This window comes from Heteronotia binoei, chromosome 10 (assembly GCF_032191835.1).
Source record: "Heteronotia binoei isolate CCM8104 ecotype False Entrance Well chromosome 10, APGP_CSIRO_Hbin_v1, whole genome shotgun sequence".
Taxonomy (NCBI): domain Eukaryota; kingdom Metazoa; phylum Chordata; class Lepidosauria; order Squamata; family Gekkonidae; genus Heteronotia; species Heteronotia binoei.
The window spans coordinates 37,839,156-37,866,333 of record NC_083232.1 but is presented as its reverse complement, the minus strand read 5'-3'; the positions used below and the strand labels follow the sequence as shown (position 1 = coordinate 37,866,333).

The 27,178-nt window shown below is 42.2% G+C and overlaps 2 protein-coding genes across 2 annotated transcripts in view; both read right to left on the bottom strand.

Annotated features, from left to right (window-relative positions):
• The window catches only part of RSU1 (Ras suppressor protein 1), a 103,364-nt gene extending 92,615 nt beyond the window's left edge, over positions 1 to 10,749 (bottom strand). The window contains exons 1-2 of the mRNA XM_060248424.1: positions 10,460 to 10,749; positions 7,164 to 7,275 (exon numbers count right to left, since the gene is read on the bottom strand). Coding sequence (XP_060104407.1) covers positions 7,164 to 7,272 — 109 coding nt within the window. The 5' untranslated portion in view covers positions 7,273 to 7,275; positions 10,460 to 10,749. The remainder of the gene's footprint in view (positions 1 to 7,163; positions 7,276 to 10,459) is intronic.
• A 6,466-nt stretch (positions 10,750 to 17,215) lies between these two features.
• The window catches only part of CUBN (cubilin), a 211,622-nt gene continuing 201,659 nt past the window's right edge, over positions 17,216 to 27,178 (bottom strand). Inside the window, exons 62-67 of the mRNA XM_060248423.1 lie at positions 26,813 to 27,021; positions 23,856 to 24,012; positions 23,584 to 23,762; positions 22,392 to 22,557; positions 19,766 to 20,001; positions 17,216 to 17,453 (exon numbers count right to left, since the gene is read on the bottom strand). Coding sequence (XP_060104406.1) covers positions 17,346 to 17,453; positions 19,766 to 20,001; positions 22,392 to 22,557; positions 23,584 to 23,762; positions 23,856 to 24,012; positions 26,813 to 27,021 — 1,055 coding nt within the window. The 3' untranslated portion in view covers positions 17,216 to 17,345. The remainder of the gene's footprint in view (positions 17,454 to 19,765; positions 20,002 to 22,391; positions 22,558 to 23,583; positions 23,763 to 23,855; positions 24,013 to 26,812; positions 27,022 to 27,178) is intronic.

The following is a 27,178-nucleotide window of genomic DNA, read 5'->3' as shown; positions in this document are numbered from 1 at the left end:
TTTAATGTGGAGCCTGGCTCTTAGGAAGTAAAGTTAATTCATTTCAGAATCCTCTTCTCTACTGTCATTGTAAGACTTGCGAAAACCAAGTATAAAAAGCAGAAAGGTGAAGCTACTAAAGTTTTTAAATGCTAGCTGAGGCTTATGACAACTCTTCAAAATATGAAGACAAAATTTTTTTACTTTTCAGATAAAGTTTTTGAAATCGGTCAGTTTAACCCAAAAGCTTTTAAAGCAATTTCCGTGCATCTTCTTTTCAGTTATTCTGCTAACAAATGCATATGTTCACACATACTCAAACCCAATGTAAACGATCAATAAGAATGTTTCACCAAATATTCCTTCAATATTTTAAATATTTCTATCCCACATCCTCAAACAAGATTTGTTTGGCACTCTCCTAAGCTGTTGGTACATCAAGATTACATTTATTAACCTCTCTTTGTTCTTCATCCTTCATGGACCACCAAGTTTGTTTCAAGATGGAAGGCCAGAGTTTCAAAAGCAAATACATTCTAGTACTATGAAGCTTCTTTTATGATAGAAGTAACTGGGAAGCTGGCTTATGCCTTCCCTCCAGCAGCGTCAGAGAGGCAGGGGGGTTCAATGAAAGTAGGTTGTCCCCTTTCTTCCAACAACATGCTATGAGAAAGAATCTCACCGGGAGAGATGGTGGCAGAGTTGACAGGCATTACCAAGGATTATGGGCAATGCAGTACTAGGGAAAGTTTGCAAGACTTCAAGAAGTGTCTATCAGCCTAGATAAAAAAAAATCTTGGCATCTTGAGACAGGGAAGTTAAAAAATAACCTATTCCAACCACTAGGTGCATTGCAGAGGAAAAGCAGCACGGGATATGCTACATAGACGGTTCAAAAATGGGACATGATGACAACAGTGATCAAGAGCTTTTGATGCATAATTTTGATGTTCTATTTCACTTAGGAACTCTGTCCAGTTTTGTACAATTGATACCGGTTATGCTTGCTCGATCACCTCCCTGCTTGGTCGTGAGAGATCATCATGGGGATCATCATTCACTAGGAAGGAATAGTTAATCTCCCCACCCAACCCAGTATTACTGAGGAAAATGTCTGAAACCTTTGAAATGTATATAATAAAAGTACATATGCCTCTGCTGTAGAGCACAAGCAAAATGAAATATAAATGCACCCTGACTGGAAATACTTTTTGAGCTATTGGTTCATTGTCTTTCAAACTGATTGGTTTGTTGCTGCTCAGGTACCCTCCGTATACAAAAATTTATGTCCCACCCAGAACAGTAGGTGAAAAACCTTGCAATCAAGACAGAGAAAATGAATAACAGGCAATAGAGTGGGTACTACTGCTATCTCAGCACTCCACGGAGCAAAATTTTACTGGTTTACTTAAGTATTTGTACTCCTCCTTTCCTTTTGGCTCGTTAGAAGCCTTCCTCCAATTTTAGGAGGATTTGCCAAATTAAGAGAAACAAAACCTGCTTCTTCTGAAGTCAATTTCCCACAATTAAGATAGACAGTTTACTCAAAAAACCAGAGTGCCTTGTTTTAAAACTTTTTTGAAAAAATTCACTCCTCTGCAGATTCTAATTTGCTCTCCTAGTTTTTGTTACTTTGCGATCCCCTTTGCTCAGCTGAATGCAGAAAAAAATGTGCTGCTTTAATATATATTATATAATGCTTCCTGTAGAGGGCAAACTCATGTGTAGAAGTGATAAGGAAAAAACAATGGTTATGAACCACTCTAAAGAGGAAGGAGATTAAGTTAGGAAAATGAAGCGTAGGAAACTATACTTGAACATTGTCAATGACTTCCTGGAAGTGGACTCTGTGTTAATATTACAAACAGAGCTATGATTATATTAAGAAGGGGGTGTCTAAAGCTTAGAGTTGCAGAACTTTGCCATCTACATGAAATAGTTAATGACAGAGAGAAGTCATTTTTTCGCCTTTTAAAAAGCTGATAAAACTGAAGAATTCCTGTACAAGACAGGATGACTTCTGTCCACAGAGTGTTACTTCCTTGCCTTCTCACCCCACTGCAAACCTAAAAGCTCTCTAAGACACAGCATTTTAAGTTTAAGCTTAAGCCTGAAATACTAAGCAATTGCTTGCTTCTTTTCAAAAGTAGTTTTCAATATTTAAGCAACAATTATAATTTTAAAAACGCATCATTTTAATTGTCACCCTTCTAGGGAACAAACATGCAGACCTGTTGTACAATTTAACTCATAAGCTTTTTAAAAACACTCAGGTGACAGATGTAACATTTTTGGCAATGTTAAATTTTCTTCAAGTCAACAAGAGTTAACTCTTTTCTCATGTGCCTTACACATTAGCAAGTACTACTGTCTAATTAACCAAATGCCACAATGGGAACTGAAGTGTGGCATCTGCCTAATAAGCTGCCTTTCTAGAAACCAATAAATAACTTAAATATCTTTGACATTATTAAGCAATATGATAATTTCTGATTGGATAATTTAATGCTTGAGACAAAGAGAACTCTTGAGACAGGTGTTACTGCTCAACTAATGTCACATCATGAAAAAGAAAGCCTGTTACCGCCGTCCTGAATTAATTATGAGATAATTAGCATAGACTTAGAGCCTGACTCTCTCTGAAGATACAGAGGATAGGTCGCTAATCCACAGAAGAGACACATCATTGCTCCAGATTTCTTTACTGCCAGCAAAACCATTACTAATTTATGTTCAGTTCAGAGAAGATATTACACAAAGCAGATTAGGGAAAGGTTTCAGCTGATCTGATCTTTTCCAGTCCTTTAATCCTTGGCAACAGAAATAAGCATTTTCCAGAACAGGAAGTTTTATGTCTAAAGAAACAGACATGCAAGGACTGCTGCTTTTTTTGGGAAAAGGATTCTAAATGGTAAAAGAGCAACTGGCTTCCTGCATTACCATGCTCTTCCACTAGCTGTTTCAGTAGAGAACAGGTATGTTGCTTTCTTCATGGGAACTTAGAAACTCTAAAAACAAGGCTGATAACTGATTAAAATTGTGCTCAAAATATAACAGAGTCCATGGTATTGTGAAATTATCTTATTAATTAAGTTCTCAGCATGTATTTGCCCAGGGCAAATAGCAATAATGTGGGGTTGTTTCAGTTTAGGAAAGCAGTGTGAGAGAGTAGAGACTTCTATTCCCCCTTCTTTGCTCCAAGACACAGATCAGGCCTGCATAGTCCAGGTATTCAAAGAATCACACAACCTAAGAGCACCATTCACACAGCTCCTAGAGTCATGTCAGATTGTCATGTACCTTAGTACCATAGAATCATATGAGTGCTACAGCCCACTGCATCAGATACAAGTCTTCTATCAGCAGATGTATGTGCATGAACAGCACAGGGGAAACTCTGTAAACTGGGGTCAAAAGGTAATAAGATGCAACAGCAAAAATAGTTGGATGGCCATAATGCTTACCTTGGATACAACTGAACCTAGCACAGAAGTATCAAGCATTCCTGTTGAACACAAAGTCACAGACCCAGTTCTTATGATGTTCATAAACAGAATGGATAGGAGCGGTGCCGAACTTATGATACTTGAACATGTTTGTACATATCCATGTTCTAAAAGTTAAATGCCGTAACCAGCCCTCACTCACTCTGTAGGTAGCATGACCACCAAAAAGCTCCACAAGTAGATTGTCTCAGGTTCCCGCAACAACTTTGCAGCTTGGCCATGGGCTTCTGTGTGTGTATAAAGTACCATTAAATTGCAGCCACCTTATGGTGACCCCCATAGGGTTTCAAGACAAGAGACTAACAATAGGTGGTTTGCCACTGCCTTCCTCTGCACAGATTTTCTGGTATTCCTTGGTGGTCTTCCACCCAACGCTAACCAGGGCTGACCCTGTTTAGCTTCCAAAATCCCACAAGATCAAGCTAGCCTGGGCCATTCAAGTCAGGGCTACATTGCTACACATATGAGTCCTCTTGGGGCTGCAGATGTTCATCTCCATTTCCTTTTGCATAGTAAATGAAGGTAAGGTGAGTGTTGTGAGCGTTGAACCCATGAAAATATATACATGCATAGCTGGTGCATGAGGAGCTGGGATGCTGAGTATAATTTAAAAATCATGCATGGGCTGTGCATGTACAGATTTGTCCATTCAATAAATCTAAGTGGCAGAAGAGAAGACCTGTATATCCAAATTGTTTACAAAAAAACTAACATGTGAATGAATATGCAATCCCACATGCAGTTTTAGTCTCAACCCCTACCACAGATATGGAGAATTTTTATGAAATAGTTATTAGACAAGTGATTCTATCAGTGGCAAAGAAGACACAAGAGGTCTACACTGCAATAGCTCTTATTATGACAGAATATACATTTTGATGCTGCTTTTTCTGGATGTTTGCCTTGTTATTCCTTCCAACTCTGTACCATTGAGTTGCTACCTGAACTCAATGAGGCTTTGAAGAATAAAAAAGTATCATTAAGCTATCATTGGACATAATATGGAAAAGCCAAAATAATAATGACACTTAGACACAGATAGAGCTTTTCAGAGTACTCAAAGTAATCAATGTAAAAGTAAAACCTCTAGATAAGCCATTTGCCATGCCAGTTCAGGGAATAGCCGCAGGCTGCTGTGAATGGGAGAACCACTGTAGCCAAGCAATCTAATATTTATTTTTAAATTTTTATTTAATTCATGTATAAGTGACCTTTCTCCCCAATGAGGACCCAAAGCAACTCATATCGTTGTCCTCACCTCCTTTTTATCCTCAAATTAACCCTGTCAGGTATGTTATGCTGAGAGAGTGAGACTGGCCCAAGGTCATACAGCCATCTTCTATAGCAGAGTGGGGATTTGAACTGTGTCTCCCAGATCCTAGTTTTAGCAAAGAACTTCAGCATGTTACTCCCTCACTGCCCTGGTACTAGCTGGTGGGCAACTTGTCAGGAAGGAACTAACCTAATAACAACAACACTTCCCTTTTAAATAGCGCTTTTAGAATGTTTCAAGTGTTTTTAATTCATTACCTCCCCTAACATAGGGGACCGAAGAGGAGATACATTTGTCTAAATACACCAAGAGAGTTCAAGAGGACTAAGGTGGATTTTGAACCAAGTACTTTCCACCTCATAGTCTCAGCCACTAAACTACAGCAGCTTTAGAGTACCCAGGAAGAAATACAAACTGTGTTTCAAAATTTCTTCTCACATCTGATATCATGACTGCAATCATACCCACTAAGTAATGCACTTTCATTCTACTTTCAGTGCACTTTCCAATTGGATTTTGCCAGTTCACACAATAAAATCAAGTTGGAAAGTACATTGGAAGTGGATTGAAAGTACATTACTTAGTGTGTGTGATCACAGCCATGTGTCAGCCACAAAATACAATTAGACTATATGATTTTTAAAAACTAGTCTATGGGTGCGTGGGGGCGGGGGAAGACCCTGTGCTTGAAGAAACAGCAACAGCATCATGGTGGTTGGGAGCAGTGGTGGGATTCAGCCGGTTCACACCGGTTCTACAGAACCGATACCTAATTTGCTATCGGTTCGGCAGAACCGTTTGTTGGCCGGGTGCCTGCTGCTAATTTTTAAAACAAACTCTTTTAATCTGCTAATCAACATGGCGGCACGGTGAGGAGCCTGAGTGCTGAGGCTCCGAGGAAAAATAACAAAAACACCGCAAAACACCAAAACTACATAAACGTAGAGTCTGTTGAATTTACTTATCAACTGAGATGCATGTCTGGAGGAGCACTGGTGGCGGGGGCACAGGGAGGCTGCTAGAGAGAGGCGCTGGAAGCTGGCTGAGTGAGGCGTGCGGGAAGCGCCGGAGGCTGGGGCCGCCACAACCGCGGTCTGGACTGAACGGTTGGCCGGGCGACTGGGATGGAGAGCCGGAAAGTGTGACCTGTGCGGAGCGGAGGTCACTGGTGGGGTGGCAAGGCACACGGAGTCGGCTGGAGGGGGGTCTTGGAAGCCAGCCGGATGGAGCGTGCGGCGAAAAACACTACTTTGTGATTGAATGGGAGGTTGCTGGAGGCTGTGGCCATTGTAGCCGCGGACTAAGGTGAGCGGCTTGGTCGGGCAGCTGAGATGGAGAGTCAGGGAGGCGAGGGAGGAACCGTGCAGAGAGCTGCCGCGGCTGGAGCTTGAGCAGGACTGGTGTTGTGCTCGGGGCTCGAACCGTGGGAGAGAGAACGAGGAAGGTGCATATTTGCATGGTGTGGCCGGAGGTTGTGACAGACGGAGGCCAAGGAGCGGAGTATTGTGAGTGGGTGAGGTGGCGGACTGCCCCCAGGGCATCGGCCTCGGTAGGCACCCCCAACTTTCGCCCCCCACTCTCCACCTTCCCACCCTGTGGACACTACCTGGGCATGGCTGGGCGGGCAACCGGGAACTCCCCGACTGGGAAGCCCTGTACGGGGCTCAGGTGATACGGGGAGTCCTGGGGTGTGTGCCGAGCTGTGAAAGATCAGAGAAGAGGTGATGCCTACAGGGCTGTGCTCCTCCCTGGCCGAAGCTGTAGGGGCTCAACTGAGCAGCTGGGACGACACGGGGGAGGTCTCACCCCCCCTCCGGGTCGCCAAGCTGTGAGTACTACCAGGCCCCAAGAAAGCCACTTCCATGTGAACTGCACTCTGATAACAACGCACTGGCACTTTAAGAACAGCACTCAACTTGACTTAATAATTGGACTTCCATCCCACTGACTATAAGATTTTACTGACCACTAGCTGGAGTTTACTATTAATTAATTAATCAGGGTTTTTTTAGTCAATTGATTGGTAAATGTAATTATTATTATATATTTATATATTGGGATATATATCTATATTTATATTTTTAGCTTATTAATTGGGAAGATTGATGGGGGGATTATTTATTAATAATGCTAGGAATGAATTTATTAATTTTCGACTAATCAATTAGAGGGAGTATTAGGGTGGGTTTTCAAATTAATTAATCTTGAGTAAATAAGTAGTGAGTCAGACAATTGAGGGACCAAAGTGGCTGGTGGGGTGCGAACCTAAGTGCAAGTGGAGATAACCTAAGTGGGAGGGGGAGGCCGTCCTAATATCGGCCTAATATCGGCAATACTCTGGGCATAGAACCTGTTGTTAATTTATTTGAATCCCACCACTGGTTGGGAGTAACAGAAATACTTACACAAGCCAGGTATGTCCACCATGTTAGAGATGTTTCGCTCACACATGTCCACCTCCAAGATGTTCTTCTCCCTACTCTCCTCCACAATTTTCTTCAAGGACTTGGACATGATCTAAATTGAAACACAGACAGAGGCCCTTGATAGTACAGGAATTAATTGCAAACCAGGAGAAGAGAGATAAAATGGCAAGAAACAGTCAATTTTGTTAGTCAGCTGCATTGACTGAACTGCCACATGAGCGATCTAATCATGAGAACAAGACAATGTGAGAGCCTCAGACTCACATAAGATCACAAGTCCTCTTTAGTGAAAAGAAAAATTCTCAGCTGTCTGCTAAAATAAAAAAGAACACCATGGCTCCCAGCTTAAAATGTGTTCAGAAGCACTCAGCTAGTCCCAAGGAATTCTACAGTGGAAACCTATAAAAACAAGATCATTTGTAATCACAGAAGGAATCACATGTCACTGCTTCAAATGTTAACATCTCAGGTGCCTTACTGGAACAAATGTTTTCCTTTCACTTCCCGAGCCTTAATTCCTGTAGGACATATGAGCACTCCAAATACAACCCAGCATGATACAGAATGGAAAGGCTACAACACTGATATAATTAATTTACTTACTTCATTTATACCCTGCCTTTCTCCTCCATGGGGACTCAAAGTGGCTTACATCATTCTCCTCTCCTTCATTTTATCCTCACACCATCCCTGTGAGGTAGGTTAGGCTGAGAGTGCATATGGCCCAGGGTCACCCAGAGAGCATCCATGGCACAAGTGGGGATTCAAACCTGGGTCTCTCAGATTCTAGTCTGACACTCTAGTCACAAAATAGTGCATATGAAGTGCTTTAGAAAATACTATCTATGCAATATTTCATTCTACCCTGCATCCCCTTTCTGACACTATTTTCTCTTTGGACGTTTTCGCACTTACCTTTTACTGGCGCGACCACCCTCCTCACGCCGGCGGATCTGCAGGGATTTCGCACCAGAAGCGCCGGCGCAGCCAAAAGAGCCGGCAACTTCCGTCGCGGAGCCAGCTCAAACGTTTTCCTGCTTCTTGGCAGTTTCCGTTTGAGCTGGCTCCGCGACGGAAGTTGCCGGCTCTTTTGGCTGCGCCGGCGCTTCTGGTGCGAAATCCCTGCAGATCCGCCGGCGTGAGGAGGGTGGTCGCGCCAGTAAAAGGTAAGTGCGAAAACGCCCTTTCTCTCCTCATGGCAACTCCAACTCCCTTATCCTCTCCCTGCTTCCTTCTCTCCTTACCACTCACCAACAACCTCTATCTGCTGCCCCGGCCTTCAGTTTTATAATTACTTTTTAATTTCATTCAGACCCCACTTTTCTTTCCAAAGAGGGCACAAAGCAGCTGACATCATTTCCCTTCTCTTCCATTTTGTCCTAACAACTCTGTGAGGTAGCTTAGACATTGGGCGTTTTCGCACTTACCTTTTACTGGCGCGACCACCCTCCTCACGCCGGCGGATCTGCAGGGATTTCGCACCAGAAGCGCCGGCGCAGCCAAAAGAGCCGGCAACTTCCGTCGCGGAGCCAGCTCAAACGGAAACCGCCAAGAAGCAGGAAAACGTTTGAGCTGGCTCCGCGACGGAAGTTGCCGGCTCTTTTGGCTGCGCCGGCGCTTCTGGTGCGAAATCCCTGCAGATCCGCCGGCGTGAGGAGGGTGGTCGCGCCAGTAAAAGGTAAGTGCGAAAACGCCCAAAGAGAAAGTGACTGGCCCCAAGGTCACCCAGCAAGCTTCCATGGCAAGGGGGGGGGGGACCGGAGCAGGGTCTCCCAGATCCCAGTCAGACACACTAACCACTGCATCACACTTGCTCTCGGTCTCTCCCTGGCAGCCTCTCCCCAAGGAAAGTCTGGGCAAGTTGCAAAAATTGTGCAGTAGCAAGTCACTTGGGTGAGCTATGTTATGGCCACTGCTGGGCTTGGCCTTGCCCAAATAGCATAGAGGCTGCTGCCAGGCCCAGGAAAGTTGTGTGGCATCAAGCTGCAGCATCTGGCAGAGTTGCACAAACTGCACAGCAGCAAGTCGCCCAGTAGCTGCCGCTGGGCCTGGCCTCAATGAGTCCTTCCTGCAGAGAAGGAGTGGATTAGTAAGCCAAAATGGCCCAAGAAAGGACCTTTAACTGACAAAAACCAACATTTGAAGGTGGGCAATATTGCTGTGGTTGCCAGCATTCCCCCTCCCACACACAATGGCCACTGACATGTCATATGACATACATTTCTTCAAAGGTACAGATGTTGCTTCTATTACTGGGGGGGGGGGGGCGGTTAATCCCTTTTCTTCAATTTCCAATTTTTCTGTAAAACTGTAGCTTTTCTCAGGTGTATAGGAATATCTTTTGCCTATTTATGGCTTCAGTTTCTGGACTTAAGTATTCACAGAGAGCCATGTTGAGAATTAGATATATTGATGTAGATGATAATGTCCAAGCAGTGACTGCCTGTGTTCCTGGCCTGGTTCCTAGAAGGGGCATGAGAAGGATCTTGGAAAATAGCAAACAACACTTCCCAGTGAAAACTTTCACACATATTCTTTAAAGAGTCAGCTGTGTGAACTATGCTGGCCTCTAAGAGGTGCATATACAGACATGGCTTGAGGTTCAGGGCTGCAGAATCAAACAGTAGTGAGCAGCTAAATATTGGCAAATAGATGAGCTCCCGTTGGAACTAGACTCATTTAAACATGCCCTATTGTTCTGACCCAAATTAAAAACCAGAAGTAGGTTAGGGAACATTATCATCATTTCATCACATCTGCTCCATTATGACAAACACGCTCAAGCATGCAACTACTTCAACTCAGCCTAAGCTACAGGCTGACATTCCAGCGAGGAAGGAAAGGGTCCCCCTAAAGGGTCGGATGAGGATTGTGACTACCTAATCTTGGGAGCCGGGAGGCAATTCAAGCGCTAGTTTGACTTGTGGACAGAAGTTTTGTGGACAGAAGTTTCGTTCTTTAACCAGATCCAGTGAAGGCAGAAATCAACAGGTAGCCACTATCGGGGAAGAGACAAGGAAAAGCACCACCCGTGGGTTACTACCTCCTTCTCACCTCGCCTTAAAAGCACAAAGCCTCGACCTCTTCCAAAAGTAAACCGGGGGGGGGGGGGGGGAGAGAGAAAGAAAAAGCTGTTAGACACTTCACTGCCAACTTCTCGTTCGCGGAGGGGAAGCAACAAAACCCTTCCCTCGAGCACGGGACGGTTCTCCTGAGAAGAGAGACGAAGCTGCTTATCCAAGACCTCCGACCTCCTGAGCAGGGCAGCAACTCACCGATAGGCAGTTGTGGCTGGAGGGACCAGGGCGCTGGCTGGCTCCGCTAGATAGACAAGCGCCTTACTTCTGGGCACCTCCCAAGAGCGCCTCCTCCCAGTCCTCGGTCCCCTAGAAAGGACCGTCCTCCTAGTGCGCAAGCGTACTCAGGGCTGGGCGCTGGGGTAGAAGGTGGCGCCAGGGGATTGCCGAGCTCTCGCCTCCAAGTAAGGCGAATCGCTCTTAGCCGCAGCAGCTCCGCCCGCTGCTCGGAATGTGCAGCCGGCGGCTATCCAATCCGCAAGCACGCTGCACCCTTGCCCAGCCGATATTGGTCTGAAAGTGTCAAAAGGTAGCCAATGGGTACGGGCCGGAGGACGTGACTCTGTAGCTGCCCAAGCAGCTGTGGAAAGAAAGTGGTACGTGCTGTTGGGACGAGTGGGAGCGGAAGGCTTGAGAGGACCGGAGTGGGGAGGACGAGCAACCTCGGTGATGGCGCGACCCCTTCTAGCACCTCCACTTTGGCAAACCGGGCGGATGGGAAGGATCTGCGGTGCATGTTTGTTTCTCAGTAAAGTTGTGCGTCCCTGGTAGCTCTTATTCAGAGGCATGTTGCACCTGAACATAAAGGCTTTATTTAGTTGACTCACCGATAAACCTATCAATTTGATTCTTTTTCTAAAGACTGCTAAGATAGCGGCCATCATCGCATTTTGTCCGGCTGAATTCTGTGATAGTCTGAATCGTTGTTTTGTTGTTTTTTTCTATTGGAGGTGACCAGAATTATGTACAGTATTTCAGTCTGAATTTTTTAGAAGCAGATGCACCATAGATTTTAACAAGGACACTGTGATACTGAAAGGTTTATCTTCAAAAGTTTTATTGACAATTCTCTGCACTGTTTTTTTTTTATTGCAACTCTTTGTTGTCTTTATCATTTCAGTTAACTGAGAAAACTTCAAACTGCAGGCAGGCAGTCCTTCCTTCCTCTTTAATGTGCATCATTTTAGGCTTAGGCCATTTTGGTGCCCATTCATCTGGTTTAGGATGATTCTTTCTGGAGCTTTTCACATCCTACTTTGGGTTTTCACCATCCACCATAATTTGGTAACTTGATTGCATCACCTCTTGCTGCTGGCTTGAGATCATTATAAGTAAATAGCAGTCTCAGTATAGATCTACTATAACATCTACTCTCTGTATAGATCTATTATAGCAGTACAGATCTATTATAACATGAGTCTGTGCACTGCTATGCAGTGTTATTCCAGTATAAGTCCACTGACTTCAATAGGCAGACTGGAATGACTTTACATAGCGTTTCACTGTGAGAAAATCACTGTATTGATTCTCATTTGGTCATGAATTCACTGGGTGGCTTTAAGCAAACTATTGAGCCTCAGGCCCCAGCTGCAATATAATAATAATGATGTACTTTATATGTTACAAAATATGTGTCAGGTTCCTTGACTATAAGGAGCCCTGTGGCACAGAGTGGTAAACTGCAGTACTGCAGTCCAAGCTCTGCTCACAGGAAAGGAAAGGTCCCCTGTGCAAGCACCAGTCGTTTCCAACTGGGGTGATGTTGCTTTCACAAATGTTTTCACAGACTTTTTACGGGGTGGTTTGCCATTGCCTTCCCCAGCTGCTCACAACCGGCTCAAGGTTGACTCAGCCTTCCATCCTTCCAAGGTCGGTAAAATGACTACCAAGATGACTGGGAAAGGCAATGGCAAACCACCTCGTAACAAAAAAAAAGTCTGCCAAGAAAACATTGTGATGTGATGTCACCCCATGGATTGGTAACGACTTGGTGCTTGCACAGGAGGACTACTTTTACCTGCCTTCTTTGAATATAAACACAGTTATGTCACTCTCATGCTAATTGTTATGCTAGTCAGGCTGGCTCTAGGAAAAGGATAAATTCCAGTTCTTCCCAGGCCACTTGTCCTAGGGTTACCTAACATGTGAAGATGCAGCAAGGCATCAGAAGATGCATGCAGTGCATACATGTAATGATCAACTGGTGATCCATGAGTCAAATCTTCCTGTGAGAATTCGCTCAACCACCACTGCTGAGGGCTTTTGGGCAGCTGTTGTTCTGCCTGGCATGTTTGCCAGTGGGAAGTGACTCCACAAGCGGCTGGCACACTGTTTACTGTGTGTGCAACACTGGCCAAGATAAAAAAGCAGCTTTCAAGAAGCTCATTTGCTACTCTGTTGTATTTTTTCATGTATAAATTATATTAATCATCTTTCAGTTAATCAGTTTGCAGTCAATCAAATTACAAATACCTTTATTGGCATAGACATAAAAAGTGCAGCACAGCAAATTTACATGGAGCTTCAGCTATAAAAACCAGTCATACATCAAGAAGGGGAGCTAGTCTTTTGCTCCCTGATTGTTATGGCAGCCAAAAAGTACTTTGCAACCAGGCGTGATATGGGAACATTGGTCAGATAGTAGAAAAAAAACTAACTTTGCTTCAGGTAATCCATAAAAATTAGAATAGGTTTGATTATACAGTCCTGCACTTCCCCATAGAAATCACAATGAAGTAAAACATGGGTGACCGTTTCAAGGTGCCTTCCATTACATGGATAGACTCTATTCTGATAAGGGATGTTGGCAAACCTCCCAGACAGTACCGCTTAGGGTAGAACAATTGAGTCTTGCTAACATAAAGGAGTGACGTAACTGGGGTGAAGTAATCTGGGAAAGGTAGGCAGCAGACAGCCCATGATCTGGGAAGATGCCAAATGCTAAAGGGGAACAAGTTTTATGTCCAGAAGAACAAAGGGACTGTTTCTCAGTATCTAAGATCCTCTGCTTCAGGATTCTAAATGCCTGCGTTTCACTTAGCATACAGAGATTGTCCAGGTGTATGCCTATGGAATGTCAGTCAGTCAGTCAGTTTATTGCGGCTCTAGGCCAATCAACAACAACACAACTCATCAATAACAGTACAACACAACACCAAGCTAAAATATAACATAACAATATAAAACTATGTACAACCATCAAAATAGTAATAAAATTATCTGATGTAGGCAACACTTAACTAAGGGCATCTTCTTTCAAATACAAACAGCATTAGATTTCTTCCTGTCAAGGTCGGTAACATATAGAAACTTAGCAAGATCCAGAGAAAGTTGATCACTCCCATCCCCTAAGAGGAAGTAAATGACTTGGGCCTGATTTAAAGATTTAGCGAGCATTAGATGGTTCCGCAGAAGTCTATACCTTGCCTCTGTATGGAAAAGACAGTTCAGAATGAGATGGGGAACCGTATCGACCTCCTCCAGGCCGCATGGACAGATCCTGTCTTCTAACGGGATCTTGTGGAAACGGCCCCTCAGTACTGCTGTGTCAAGAATGTTCAGGCGTGCCAAGGACAGCATCCGCCTGAACTTAATTGGCTGTATCTTTTCTAGATACCTGGCACATTTAAGATCACTTGTAAAAAAGGTTGGGATATACGTCCCCCCAACTTTGGCCAGAGATTGTTTTAACTCCAATTCCAGTAATCGGTCTCTGATAATTACTTTTGCCCCGTTCTTGAACATGAGGGCTAGGGAATCAATATTCAGATCACATTCCTCTAGTTTGGAATTTAATTTCCTCAACCAATTACTAACAAATGAGTCATAGAAGATTTGATGTACTATATCATCCAGATTCGCCAGCACCCTTAGAAGGAGACTCAAACCTCTATTCCACATTACTGTGGAGAGGCTTGGAAGCCCCGTTTCCAGCCTATTTGCAATAGATGAGGCATATTTTGGCACCTGTAGGATACATCGTACAAACTTCGATTGAACCATCTCCAATTTAGTTATTTTATTATACAAGAAAATCTCAGCTCCGTACATTAATTGGGGTATAACCTTAGCATTGTAAACCTTAATCGCCGCTAAGGCGTTATAAGCGCCCTTGGAAGTGTAAAACTCCTGCAGAGCAGTGTACGTTGTCAATGTGCCCTTGGTAAGATCCTGTATGATGAAAAACAACCCCCAGATATTTGTATGTTTTAACTTGTTTCAGTTTTTCATCATTGAAACGCCAAATCATTTCTCTGAATCTTTTAGTGAAGACTATAATTTTAGACTTGTCCCTGTTAACGACTAGATCAGTGTCCAGACAAAAGAGAGAAAGCATTCTGAGCGACCTACGCAAACCAACTTGGGTTCTTGCCTATGGAATGTATTTTCTTCTGGATCTGACTATACCAAGTGGAAATGAAGGAATCTGCTAGCATCATATGGATATAGCTAGCAGTGTCTGCCCTAAAGTGTAGGTGTAGCCAAAACTTTATAGTTAGTAGCCATGCCCTGGTCTCCAAATTGGTTCCAGTCTCTAGGCACATTGTAACTTAGCTGACACAGTTGGGGACTCCTAAAATATGGTATAAAAATGCTGCCTGAATTTGCTCAAGTTGGAAATTGAAGGTGCAAACCCAAATGGGGATCCCATATAACAACTGAGAAACTGTTTTAGCATTAAAAACATGAATAGCAGCTGGGACAAATTGGTTGCTGTTCTTGTAAAAAAAGCTAACCACTGCAAACGAACTACACTTTGCTGAGATGACGTTTGCAGTCAATCAATATAATCAGGTAGCTCAAATATGAAAGCAAACATTGAAATAAAATACAGAAAGCAACAGTGCTGCATTTAAAAAAAGGACACTTTAAAAGGGTTGTTTTAAGTTTTGGCAGGAGGCCATCTTCATTACCCCCCCCCCCAAAAAAAAAAAGAGAGAGAAAGGCCTTTGTGATGGAAATTGATGCCTCTGGAAATTTTGGAAATAAAGGCCTACCACCTGGTATGCTCAACCTAGTTATGGTGCTTTCATGGCTAGAGAGGGGTCATTTTAAGTCGAAGCCCATTGGTCAAGAAGAGTTTGTCTTAAGAAGTTTTCCGCTGTTGGCATGGATAGTATTAGTCAACAATATGCTAATAATGGAACAACTCTGGAGGATTGTGGTATATTACAACATTCATTTCTTTCACAGCTTTATCTACCTTTTTAACCCACTTCTGCACTGTGGCCAATGACTGGGGCTGATGGGAGTTGTAGGCAAAAAGCATCTGGAGAGCTACTGTTGGTCACCCCTGCATTATGGTATGTCATGCTTTAAACCACTGATGCCCACTCAGTGGCTTGTGAGCCACATATGGCCCTGCTGGCCATTGTTTCCTAATGTGGCATTAAAATGAAAATGAGCAAGGCAATTAAATAGTAGGACTTGTGGTTAGTGGAGGTTTCTATCTCAAAAAAGCTGCCACCCAAGGAATGGGTAAGCAGTGAGCCTTCCTGAGGTTCAAGTCTAATATCAGGAGTGGAAGCAAATGTGGCTCTTGGTTAATAGTTACTGTGAACGTGGCTGAGTTGCAGTTAGTACCACTGCTTTGGACAATACTTTCTTTGCATTGTTTTCCAGTTCTGCAATGCTAATCCTTCTGCCTTGTTTATTGTTTGCTATTTGTTTGAACTGGTTTTTATATGTTGTAATCTGCCTTGAATCCTGGTTAGAAAGGCAGACTATAAATGAAGTAAATAAAAATAAATGTCCCTAATAAATAGTAACTAAACTACCCTTCATGTATCTTATGACGTAGCTAAATTCCAGACTACAGAGTTTATGTCCTACCAAGACAAGTCAAACTAGTTTGGGGAGATTGCCCAAGGGCTCTGTAAATTTGCCTGGGGCTGAACAATTAGAGGTTGTCAAGAACCTGGGAGGCTAAAATATGTTGGGCTACAAGTCAGTCGATTAATGTTCTAGAATATAAATCAGTATAAGGATCCTGTGACCACATGCATGGATCTTTATATAAATATTCTTATATTTAGCTATGAATATATTCTTATATTTAGCAATAATAGCTAGTAATTTTTTTCATTGTTTTCTGTTTTCAACAGCAAGGCAAGTAGAAGAGTTAGTTTTTATACCCACTTTTCTCCACCCTAAGAAGTCTCAAAGCAGCTTACAATCCCCTTCCCTTCTTCTCCCCACAACAGGCACCTTGTGAAGTAGGCGGGGCTGAAAGAGTTCTGAGAGAAACTGACCAGTCCAAGGTAACTCAGCAGGCTTCATGTGGTGGAGCGGGGCCCAGGAATCAAATCTGGCTCTCCAGATTAGAGTTCACTGCTCTGAACACCACGCTGGCAAGTAGTTTGCCCATTTTTTGAAAACATCTACTAGCTTTGCTGTTAAATACAGAAAATGTGACTCATAGTCTGCTGAACTTTGTTAATGTCCAGCAGACTTTGATTAATCTTGAATTGCTGCATGTAAGCCCTTACGTGGGCAGAGAGTGCATGAGTGCACTGACCCTGTCCCCCCCTTCGGTGCATTCTGGGTCTTCTGCACAGTGTGAATGCACAGAGGAAGTGTTGGTGCATATGTCCCCTCCCTTTGATCAGCAACATTTCAAGAACAGTATCACTGATCATGGTGAGGAAGCATATGGAAATTTTCTCCATGTCTAGGCACTGTGCTCACTACCTGGCAATTGCATGGGGAGGGGAGGGGGCTCATGCCACTCTCCTTTCCTGAACATTCAGTCAACACAGAGGGGGTCATTTGTACCAGGCTATCTTTGTTTTCAGAGCCTGCTTATATCTGTAATGAAGAGTATTTTTGGAGAATAAGCTTGTACTAGAACAGAGATGAGCACTCTGAAACAACTTCAGAATTGTGTGCCCGCTAGCAAATATTTTCTTCAAATAAAGAGATCAAATTAATTTGCAACAACTCAATACACAACAATTATACTGCTTAAAAATAATTTTATTGTATCATCATGAACACCATTACATTCCTGTAATGAACCCTAGAGTCTTTTCAATAAAGTAGACTGCTGTGAGTGAATGTATTTTATTTTCATAGGAGAATTACTTTAGCTGTTCCATGTTAGGCGAAATCCCGATGGCAGGGTTACGTACTCAGTATGGAATTTTATAAATACTTGATGTGATGCAGCAGAAAATGGATCAATGTTTGTGTCCTGAAAAAAAAAAGATTTTTTAAAAGACAGGATTTTTCACATTTAAAGCAGATAACGCTCTATGATAATGATTCCTAATTAAAGCACTGTGGCCTCAATTCAAATGATTATGTGCATACTTGAAGCACCCAATGGTATTTACCTGCTGCACCAATGGTTCTTGCAAAGATACAGGTGATGCTGAATAGAAGCCATACACAATGAAGCTGGTGCCTTAGCTGCCAAGTCCTTATTCACTACAGAACTACATGTGGCCAAAATAAAGAACTGGCCTTTACACATTTTCACACTCCCCCAAAAGCTATGAGTTACCACAGATCATACATTCCTTTTCTGATGCCTTGCTCTGTCCAAATAAGCATTTGGGAACCCAAAACCAACTTTATTCACATATTCTCATAGCCCCTATCAGGTCTTGTGTGGAAAGAGAATCGGAGGAGAGGAGGAAGGTCTTAGGCTCAAACCTGGTGCTGCTTTTTGCCGCCTCCTATTCCCAGCAAAGTGTACATTTGTCAAGAGGAGGGATGGAGTGCCTGGTCTGAGTTTGCACGGTATCCTCCTGGGCTAAAAGCTGATCAGTACTGTAGATGACTGAATATGGAGTCCTCTTCCAGTGGATCAGTTGGCTGCTACGATGGCAACCACTTTAGGATAACAGGGATATACACAGGATGCATATTCTGTATATTCTCATCCTAGCAGGTTTATATGCAGATAATATTTCTCAATGTGAACTACTGTCACTTGATTACAGCCCAAAAGTCATAGAGATGTATGTGATAAGAACAGAACAAGTTAGGACATTCCTATTCTTGTCAGAATTGAGCAATGCACACAATGACAGATCATAGCATATTAGCATCAGAAAATAGGTGAAATGGTAGTAAAACCCTTAGTGGAACTAGATGCCATGAAGGACATGCTCAGCTCTTGTCTGTTACAGTCAATGAGATTGGAAGTATTTTGATTTGGGTAAATCATCTTCAAGTGTAATAAAAATGGTGCATTCTGTTAAATGTGGGTGCCATAATGCAGGCATTTCCCCCCACTCTGATTTCAACAATCCTGAGATAGAGCAGGATAAGTGTACCGTAAGTTATCTCTAGCATTGTAGTTCGTAACATATATTGTAAGCAGGATGTTGTTAGAGGACCATAGCTCAACAGCAATTAACCAAGCTTGATTCTGATCTTATGTTTACAGTCTTGGTGTACATTATATTCAAAGTCCCACACTTTGCCTACAAGAAGCACAATATGTAAGTAAAACCTGTTGTATTAAAATTTAGACTGGTCTGATTCTAAACTTATATTATGAGCCACAGGTAGCTGTGTTCTCCACCATAAAAGAGGGGAAATGTACAAGCAAAGAATATTTGGAACTCAAAGGGGGACATCAGAAAAGGAACACTTCAACACAAATCCCACTAGATGTCAGTACAGTATCTCTGTTTGGAGAACTTAGTATAGCTTTAGATGGGCAGCTGTGTTAAGTCTGTAGCAGCAAAATAAAAACAGTTGAAATTCTGAGTTACAAAAGCTTATATTATACTGCATTGAAGTCCCACCACTCCCCACTATGGAGAAAGACTGGAGCTTTCTTAAGTAGAAGCAGTTGGGCAGAAGAGTAGAGATGGAAAGTTGAAGACAGAGGTAGGGTGACTGTTGGGTGGGAAGGAGATATGGTTCCCAACTCCAGGTTGGGAAATTCCTGGAGATTTGAGAGGGGGGTGGGACATTGGACAGGTTAGGTATAGTACCATAGGTTCCACCCTCCAAACTAGTCATTTCTTCCATGAGAACTACCAGATGAGGTTTGGAGATCACCTGGAATTACAACTGCTCTCCAGATGACAGAGATCAGTCCCCTGGAGAAAATGGCTGCTGGAGTCCATGGGATGCTACCCTGCTGAGGTTGCTTCCCTCTCCAAGCCTCACCGTCCCAAGGCTCCATGCCCAAGTCTTCAGGAATTTCCCAAGCTGGATCTGGCAACCCTAGGGGGAATTGATCTCTTGAAGAGCTGCCACTACCACTGCTGCTGAAGGGGAAAGAGGAAGCAGGTAGGAGGCTGGGAGAGTGATTGGAGCAGAAAGAAAGGGGCGTGAGGGCAGAAAGAGTGATGGAAGGGCAGAAATAGAGGAAGAGACATCCATGGAGAAGAGAGAGAGTAAGAAAAGGGGTGGCAGAAGATAAAAGAATGTGTGAGATAGGGGGAGAAGGGAGGAAGCAAAGGTGGGGGGAATTGGATAACCACCCCACAAGCTTTTTGCAAGTCCCCTATATATTGACAAACACAAATAATTAAAACATACCGTTCCACAGTATGGTCCAGTCTGTGGATGGCTACTGTCTGGTCCATTATAGAGTATCAGATAGTTTCTAGTGCAGTCACCAGGGTCTTCAGTACTGATGAAAATGAAGTTTATTGTGACAATCCGTCCTTTGGGTGCTTTGATGATCCATTCACAGTCTGTCTGATTTGGATAAGATGCTGGGTACTCTGGGCTAGTTAAGGAACCAGCCTCACCATATAAGGTGCCACCACATCCTGGAAACACAAAATGCAAGGCTCAGCTATATTATGCATTTTCTGATATGGCAACCGCAGGTCAACATAAGAAGTACTGAAGGTGCTCTGCTATGTTGGAGTACTTCTCGAGCATATTTCATTAGGGTGCAGAAAATGAGAAGATAGATAGATAAATTTATTGTCATTGTTCTCCACAAAAAGAGAGCAACGAAATGAGGTGCTCTTCCACAAACATACCAACACATCAAACACACATATTCATATTCATACCATTTAAATACCATGTTTGGAAGAAAGACCATGTTTGGAAGAAACATTTTACTTAAATATTATGTTATTTGGTATATAACCACTGGATATTTTAAAAATAATTCTTAGTATTTATTTATTCTGGGTACATCTGCACAATTGCCCATTTCTTTTTCATACAAAAGCTTTTGTTGTGGCAATGGAACATCTGCATGAGGATTTTCCCTGTGCTTCTGCCAGTCACTATTTCTTTCCTGCCACCTCTGGTAGTTTAAAAAATGGAGCAACAGAACTATGATAGATAATTCAAAAGAACACCTGACACTGTGATGTCTATTCAGGTTGCATATTCCAAAGTGATGTCACAATATCATGTGATACTCTAGGAACTTCCCCAATCTCTATAGTTTTAACCACAGAGATTGGGGAATTTCCTAAAGTAGTGGCTTCAGTTCTTGATATGCAACCAGAAGTGACATCAACAATGGTATCCCCACCCCCTTTTTTTGTTTCCTCTGCTCCATCAAGTGATGGCAGGAGCCAGAGCACTGGGGCAGGAGGTTGCCTGCAAGTAGTGGGCAGGAAGTGTGGAAATCTGCACCTTGCTCATTTTTAAAAAAGCACAGACTGCACCAAAGCAGGTTTAGGAAATGTCAGAGTGTGAGAGAGGGGGAGAAAACTCAGAAGCAAGACAACTGAATGATAATGTCATTCAGAAGTCCCTAAAGTTTCAGAGGTAAGGTGAAACAGGAGCTCTATGTGGAAGCAAACTCAGTCAAACCAGTCAATATGCATTTAATTGCACAAAGGGTGACTCGTGGTGATTGAATAAAAAAACTATAGTGTATCAAACAAATGTTGTAATAAATGAGATAGGGCAGGAGATGACTTCTTTACTCGCTAAAAGCTGTCTAGGTATTCTGTATGCATAGAACAGGGCACAGCTTTCTTTGTGTGTCCACAGAGAAAGGACCTGGCCCTCCCATTGTATAGGCCACAGGACCTTATAATAGACATATTGATTAGGCCATGATTATTTCAAACTGTGCAGTTTCTTCATGTATATCATCTGGATCACACAAGCTAAAGTCAAAGTGGCCAGGTAGTTAGAATTTAGATCTCTATATCTGTCCAGGGCTGCATGTTAGCTGAGACATTAACAGAGCAACAGAGAAACAAGCAAAAGATACTCTGCCAGTGTTCAGACTCATTCTACTCAGGTTGCCAGATTTTTGAAGTCTTAACGTGTATGAGAAGGGGAAATCTATACACAGACTTGCAGGTGGATACAGAAAACTAGGAACTAGATGAGGACAGAGTAGTTTTGTATGGATAACGAAGGATACTAGACTCAAACTTGATTTTTTTATATATATATGATAAACAGGATACAAACAAATCTATAATAACTGTTATCCTGTGAAGAGAGTTTTTTGACATTTCATCCATAAGAAATCTGCTTTCTCAAGAGTACTAGACTAAAATGCAAGGCACAAAAAACAATAAAATCAAATGTTCGCTTCTGCAGGAACCAAACAATATTCAATGTCATTTGAAAATATTTGCTTTATTTTAACCCCCACTTAGAAGAATACTTTGGGCCAGTACCTTTTCTAGTTTTTTTAGATTCTCATGAAACTGCTGAGAGAGGTTGTTAGTAGATTTCAGTTTAGCTGTTGCCAGCCTACTGTAGTGCTGATAAACCACTTTTTCCCTCATTAGCCTCTCTGGATGTACACAAGAATAAGCTTTGCCCAAGTCCCTTCCTTGACAGAGGTCAGGTTGGTGGGGAAGACCACTAGGATTTTCTCAGCAGAGGTATCTTTCTCCTTCCCTAGGGAAAAACACTAGGCTATCTCTAGTATACTTACTATGCAGAAATGACATTTTGTTTCTGTTACTCTGAACAGTATACAAAGCAGATATACAAAAATATACAGTATACAAAAATCTGACACATTGTAATGTTTAAATTCTTCTACTCTCTGGGTTTTATTCTATTGCTTTAGTGGGTTGTATTTGAATTAATTGTTCCTTTTTTGTTATTACTGATTATTTCTGTTAATGTTTATAGTTTATAAGCTACCTTGAGAGCATTTTAAGGCTGAATGGCAGGTTTAAATTGAAAAATAAATAAAGTGAAAAGCAAATGTTAGTACCAGTTGATGATGAAGTCCAGGTGATCTCATATCCATTATGAGAAAGTAAGGCATCACTTACAAAATGTAGATATACAACATGGTTTTTAGGAAACACAGGGTCAGGCAAGGTACTTCCACAATATTTGCCAAGCAGTGGAGAGCTTGCATCACTACCATTTCTGATCTTGAAAAGAGTACACAAAGCTTTTGTTAACAACAGCAAGACTGTTAAGGAAGAAACAACACTGCAGTTTACCCTGATAACTAGGGGTTGTTGTTTAGAAAAATAGGTGGTGGAGTTCATCCAGGGATTGTTATGCAGCTGCACCTACTATTCAATGGACAAGGAGGTGGAATTCTCAGAAAGGTTCATGTGCTGTGCTCCTGTGAGCTCCCACTGACTCCGAGGCCTGCTGATAACTACATTAAAGGTGTATCACTGTCAAAGCAGATTCTCTCTCCCCCCCCCCATCATTAGAAGGGGTGATTCATACAAAGCCATTGTTATAATGTGGCCATGCTGACCTGCATGAGATCAGACCCAGCTTTGTGTGGAATAATGATTTGAGAGCTGGACTAGGATAAAGGAGATTTGGATCAATAACTCTCTGCCTAACCTGCATCACAGGTAAGAACGGAAGGGGTGGGCCACAAGATAATAAGCAAATAAAAATAACAATAAATAATCATATATTGACACAGGATGAGCTCTGTGGAGAGTGCACAGGTTAAACATTGAATATATAGATAGTTACTGTCAAAGGTAACCAGGACAGATGTTCACAGGATACTGAGCAATGGAGTCTTTTTGTTGGTAAAAAGGAGCTAGGAAGCTTTTGTTACTGATTAGCCTTTACCTCATGCTCCTGCGGGTCCTGCCTGTGGTCAGATCGTGGCCTGGTAGCCAAACCTTTCTGTAAGCTCTGTGGTCTCAAGGCCTATCACGCCAGTGAATTTTCACATTAAAAATTTAATTTGTGTGGAGATTGTGAACAGTTACCTGGTGACTCAACTATTTTTCTCTGGAGCAATTTTCTGAGCTACATTATGAAAAATGTTGGCGTGTTCAGGAACCATCAGCAACCCCCTCCTCCTCCAATTTCACAAACTCAAGCTAAGGGGCATGACAAGGTAAGACATGAGCATATGATTCCTGCAGACAATTAAAGTGACAGCAAAATCCCAAATGAAGAACATGCTGGTGGCATACCTCTAAGAAGTCATTCTGACATCCAAAACCCTCTAGATTAAAAGAAGTGAAAAAGAGAGAGAGGGTGTGATTATCCGGGGCTCGTAAAATAATGGTACAATCCAAATTATAAGGATAAGAATTAGGCCAGCCAGGGCTTTTCAGGTAGCCAAAGGCCTGATTGTATTCCCTGTTGCAGTCTATTGGGAGAGAATAACAAAATGCAGTTTAGCTGTTTATCATACATTTTAAGGGAAAAGTCATGAATATAAAGGAATTGCTTTAAATCTTACCTGAAGCTTTATAGGAAAAGCTGAGTCCATTGTTAGGCATATAAGCTTCTGATCTGAAAATTATAATGGCAGTTCGTCTGTATGAATAAAATTCAGGGACTGTAAAGTTCTCTACTCCACAAAACCTGTGGGCACGGTTAGCATGTTCATGATTGCTCTGAAATATAAGAAGTTCAAGTTAATGGATGACCATATACGGTATGATCAGCATATATTTATAGAGGAGAGAGTTCTGCAGTGAGAATTAAGAGTTTCAGCCAATAAGGAAAACTTCCAGGACACAAATCTGCTAGATCTTTGAAAGTCAGATTGGGACACAAATCATCCTTAGCACTCAACAATACTCAGTAGAACACATTTTAACAACAATTGTCCAGCAGGACTAACATAGCAATTCTAAAAGCCCTTTCCTGGGTCTCCATAGACTAAAACAGGATTACTTTTGAGTAGACCTGTTTGGGATTGCTTTCTAAATTAATGATTCCCATCCTTCATGGCACGGTGGCCCACAAGACCAAATTTACTTTGTATGGTGAGCCAAAACATCGTCACATGAATTTTGGACCTAAGGTCTTTGGGAGCCATTGGTTTCATGCATTTTAACTGCAAGTTTTCCTATTTTGTAACTGTTACACGAGGCATCCAAGCAAACATTTTCTTATATTAATATTGACCTTGTTGAATATTTATTGTATTTAAAAGTTATTGCTTATAGGAATGTAAGAATGCAGCCATCTGGACTAATGGTTATAGCTTCATAAAATATAAAATATTATTAAAACATACAGTTACATGAGCCACTGTTTGAATGCTGTTATTCAAAACATAACCTGTTATGCCCCTGAGGCTGTCACCCTTGGGGACCTCTCATTTATGCCATGGCTCGTTCCCCCCCCCTTTTCTGCACATATGTGCATCTCAATGTGGACTAGAAATGATAGAGTCTGAATTAAAGGACATCAAAAAGCAATGAGTCATGCTAAGGTGCATTGTGCAGGGGGTTGTACTAGATGACCCTGGAAGTCCCTTCCAACTCTATGATTCTATGAAAGGAACAAGGGCAGTTCCTCTATCAATCATGCAAATACCCACTCTAAGAGAGATACAGTTGGGGCCATTTCCCCCAAGGACCTTGGATCCCCTTCCCAAATAATTTTACCCTAACTAATGACCCAGATCTCCAAAACAATAAGCAACAGGGCTGATTTCAACAATTTCCTCCTTCAATGACCAGACAGAAAAGTTCCTGCCCCTTCTTAATCAAGACATATACCCAGCCACGGATACTTACATATCTCACTTCAAAATTTCCCCAAGGGAACATTTTTAGTGCTCTCAATGCAAAAGGAAAAACGCCCCCTCCACAGTAAAGACAAAGGGTTTCTTTTCATGCTCGGACAACCTTGAAAGACTGCATTTTTATTATCCCAACAGTTCAGCCTTCCAGTGCCAAAACTCTATCCCCTTCTCAGGAAAAGGATTGAAGAACTTATCCCTTAGCCCCAATTTTTGTAGCCAGTTGTGGACTCATCCTATTACCCCATACTCGTGGTTGTTTGTGCCGCCTTCTCCTGCCTGCTCAGTTTCAGCCTCCAGTGCTAGTTCTTCATTGGTGGGGACAAACCTCCCTTTTCTCTCCCAAGAGCAAGTTCTCTCCCCTCCGCCACCATTTCAGTTTTAAGGTAAGTAGTTAGAGGAAAGTTTTGGATGGTGTTTTCCTTCTTGTAAATTATTTTTGCTCTGCGATATTACTTAGATCAATTTATTAACTTTTAATATATTTTTAAAAACCCTTCTGTTTAAAAGTCTTATCCCCCTCTTTTTTCAGGGTTGGTCTGAATCTGGACCCTGGTATACATAGGTTAATAGTCCCAAGTACTGAATACCCAAAATACATGTCCTTGTTCTGTGCTGGCAAGGAGATGCCTTTGCATATTATAGCTCTGTCACAAGTGTAACACCTGGTACTACATTTTGAGGGTACAGAGCCTCAAAATATGTTATACAATCACATAGTTATCCCAGCCTTACTCCAAACAACTCTGTAAGATAGGTCAGTCTGTGGTCATCCTGAGGTAACCCCATGAGTTTCATGGCAGAGTAAGGATTTGACCCATGGTTTACCCAGTCCTAGTCTGACAAGCACCACACTTTCCCTCATTCAATACTTGCAAATAATGTGTAGTACTCCCACCTGTAGGCTGAAGTGAGAAATCTATTCTCATATTAGACATTTAAATAAAAATATCCATATGGTATTTTTGTGCTCTATCTATGCATTTCATTCTCTGGGTTGGGAATGTGTCAAACATACTTTTGTAAGGGAGAGCCAGTGGAACCTATAGAACACAAGTCTAGATTGAAGGATCAGAAAACTGATTCCCATAATGCCTGCCAAACAGTAGACTTTGGAATATAGCCAGCATTTTTTGGCAGGGCTTCTGGGTTTAAATTCAACACACAACTTTCCTGCCAAAGAGAAAGGCAAAGAATCCTTCAAGGCAACTAATAACAGAAGTGATTTATCAAAAAAAGCTCCAAGCTAATCAATGGATATTAGCCTGGAAGTATGGGCTGGAGGGATAGTCAGTGCATTACAATCACCCAGTCCTGACAAGAACACCCTCCAGTAACATTGCCTGAAATGTATCACCTTAAACTGCTCAGCTGCCTGTAAAGGTCCTGCAAGCCCTTCTCAACATTACAAACCACTATGGAAAGGGAAGAGGATTCACAAGGAACTGTAAGCACAACATACCTCTCAGAGGGGGGACTTGAGGCCTTTTCCTTTCCTCATTCTCTTGCCTGCCTCAGTAGTTTTAGAAAATCCAAGCCGCAGAGAACTAGGAAACACAATTGTTCCAGTCTCCAGCTGGGAAGGGAACTACAAAAGCTTGCAACCCACTGTCATAGTCTTTGTGATCCACTTTGGAGAAATGCTGCTATAAATGACTTACCAGTGGTGTGTCCTGGAACTCTAGATAATTCTGAGAGCAGTCTTGACTGGAATGGAGATGGAATTCCTGTACTACTAGTTTGACTTGCTGTTCAGGAGGGGCATCAATGACCCATCTACAGACTGTAAATGGGGGATAGGCATGTGGAAAGTAGGGTGATGTCAGAGTTTGGGAAACAGAAGTTGCATTATATGTACCTCCACATAATCCTGTTAAAAACAAGAAGGAAGAAGTTAAAGTCTGATGGTTTAAAAGACACATTGTACTTCAATTCACCATCTTATGCTGTAGCCCTAAAACAACATTTACTTGGAAGAGTGTTTTGTTCAAATCAGTGACTCTTTCAAGTAAACAAGTATTTATGAT